General features: G+C 52.2%; 1 protein-coding gene across 1 annotated transcript in view; it reads right to left on the bottom strand.

The window, feature by feature from the left end:
* Window positions 1-2,635, bottom strand: part of Atp9a (ATPase phospholipid transporting 9A (putative)) — a gene marked incomplete at its 5' end in the record, with an annotated part of 101,486 nt that overhangs the window by 37,218 nt on the left and 61,633 nt on the right. The window contains 1 exon segment of the mRNA XM_055595962.1: window positions 1,202-1,414. Within this exon segment, the coding sequence (XP_055451937.1) occupies window positions 1,202-1,414 (213 nt within the window).

Here is a 2,635-nt window from a genome sequence, read left to right as displayed (position 1 = left end):
AGGAAGGAAGGAAGGAAGGAAGGAAGGAAGGAAGGAAGGAAGGAAGGCTGGCAGGCAAGGTGGTTAAGCAGATAAAGGTGCTTGCTGCCAAGGCTGACAAGCTGAGTTTGCGCCCCAGAACCCATACAGTGGAAGGAAGAAACTAACTCCCGAGAGTTGTCCCCTGACCCCCACACATGCACACATATGAATACACACACATATAAGTAAGTAAATGTAATTAATCAAAATTGTAAGTCTCAGATCCTCCTGGGCTACGAAGGACTCTAGAGATTTAAAAAAAAAAAAAAAGCCATGCCTTTTTTGTTTTTTAAACAAATATCAGAAACTTAGAGAAACAAGACAACATGAATACCTTTTAGAAGAACAGAAGATAAGAAAGTAGCTTCCCGACACAAAGCCCCCAAACCCGGCATCCGTGAAAGAACAAGTCGTGAAATGCCCTCCCACGGCCCTAAAGCACACACAGTGATGCTCAGCAGAGACGAAGCTAGCTGGCAGGACCTGACGCTTCTCCACAGAAGACACAGGGCCCATGGCTGGCCGTGCAGAGCGTCAGTACCTCAGACTCCACTCTCATCACACACCCACACCTGCTCCCGGTCACTAACCACCAAAAGAAAATACCATCCTTTCTCACAGCCCAAACCCCAGAGGGTCCCAGGTGTAAGTGACATCACTTACAACAGCAGGGCTGTGCCCTGCCCCTTCTCCCCATCTACCCCCTCCACTTACACGGGGCTCCCCGCCTCCCAAGTTGGGAGCAGCCACATTCCCCCCTAAAACGCCTGTCTTGACTGTCAGTGGACATGGATGAACAGGACTTTTTGGTTTGAGCTACCCCTCAGCACCACATAGACTATGGGGAGGAATCTCCCCCAGGGACAAATTCTTCTCAGAAAGGAGAAATGTGACAGGTCTGGAAGGGAGATATTCCTTTACCTACGGGCTCAAAAAAAATGTTTGCACTGTGCCAGATCCCAGCCACTGCAAGCCGCAGAGCCCTGGTACTATGAGGCCACCAGCCTGGGCGACACGTGACACTGTCCCAAAGAAACAAAAACTGTTTCTATACTGAGTCTTGTGGGGAGGAGGGAGGGACTCAAAAAGGCAAAGCCTGGAATGGACAGTCAAGGGCCACACAGAGCTGTATCTGAAGTCCGTGGCTGTGTGGCGTGCCTGCGGCCCTCCCCGGGGTTACCTCATCTGGGCTGGATGCCTGGTACACGCGGCATGAGTCCTCAAACTGCTTCTCGGCCTCAGCCTGGTCCGTCACGCCGTTGGACTCGTACACGGGTGTCACGTTGTGGCAGAGGGCGATGGCCTTCACGGCCTCATGCACACGGCTGCTCATGGTCCTTCGCACCTTGGTGGTGACCGTGGGGCCCTTCTGAGCCGGTGGCTCCTGAGATTGCTACCGGAAAGGAAAACGGCAGAGGAGGTGAGCAAAGAGATGGGGGTGAGGACATCATGTTATGGTAACAGTGGTTAGTGTTTTCTTTGTGCTGTCCCACACGTAGGACTCTTACCCATGCTCCAGACTCTGGGTTCAATCCCCAGTGCAAAACAAGAGAAAGAAAACAAGCAAGGCAGAGAGCAATTGAGGGAGACACCAATGTCAACACACACACACACACACACACACACACACACACACACACACATCACATCACATCACATCACATCACATCACATGGGTCCATGGCTCCGCATTCAGTAAAATCCAAGTCCTGTCCCTCAGGCCCATCAGACTGGCCGCTGCCCAGATCTCCAGGATCCCACACCATCTTCCCTCCCTGCGCCAGCTGTCCTGACCAACTTCCTCCTGCCCTGGAGCCTCTGCCCTTTCAGCACCCTCTGCCTGGAATACCATTCCCTCTGGATTTCTGCAAGAACGGCTTGCTCAGTCGCACCACAACAGGCCTCTGTCTGAAGGTAAGCTCAGAAAGGCCTCAGAAGACCCCGAGTGCTCTCAGATCCATTCCCCCTCCCAGCAGCTCAGGCTTGCCGCTCTTGGTGTCTTGATGTCTTTGTGATCTAAACCTGGCTTGTTCACGAGGGTGACTTTCCCCTGACTGACCTTCAAGGATGGAGGCTGTCAGTGTGCCCTACTCAACATCACATTCCCCGGAAGCCAGAGCAGTGCCTGGCCGGAGAGATGTTGCTGAACAAATGGACCAATTAAGGATCTTCTCCTCAGAGGTTATGACGCAATTTATAGTTATCGCCCAGCACACACGAAGCCCTGAATTCCATCCCTGGCATCCCATAAAATCAGGCATGACACACCCGTCATCCCATCACTGGAGAAGCAGAGGTAGGATATCAGAAGTTCAAGGCGGCTAGCCTGGGCTACAGGAGACCCAATCTCAGTAAGTAAATAATAAGCAAACTGCTGGAGTGTGTGGGGGTGGGGGGTTCTCAGCATGTTTTCCCTCCATTTCTAGAAAAAAATGAATACTCAGTGGGTCACCTGACATCAAGTCTGACAACACAGGCTTAATTCCCAGGACCCACAGGGAGCAGAGAACACAGTCCGGGAGCTTGCCCTCTGACCTCCACATGTGTGCCCTGGCACATGTACATGTACACACACACACACACACACACACACACACACACACACACACACACA

The sequence above is a fragment of the Psammomys obesus genome, unplaced genomic scaffold (genome assembly GCF_907164565.1).
Source record: "Psammomys obesus unplaced genomic scaffold, mPsaObe1.curated_primary_1811, whole genome shotgun sequence".
Lineage (NCBI taxonomy): Eukaryota > Metazoa > Chordata > Mammalia > Rodentia > Muridae > Psammomys > Psammomys obesus.
Note: the sequence above shows the minus strand (reverse complement) of the source record. Positions and strands in the feature narration are given on the sequence as shown.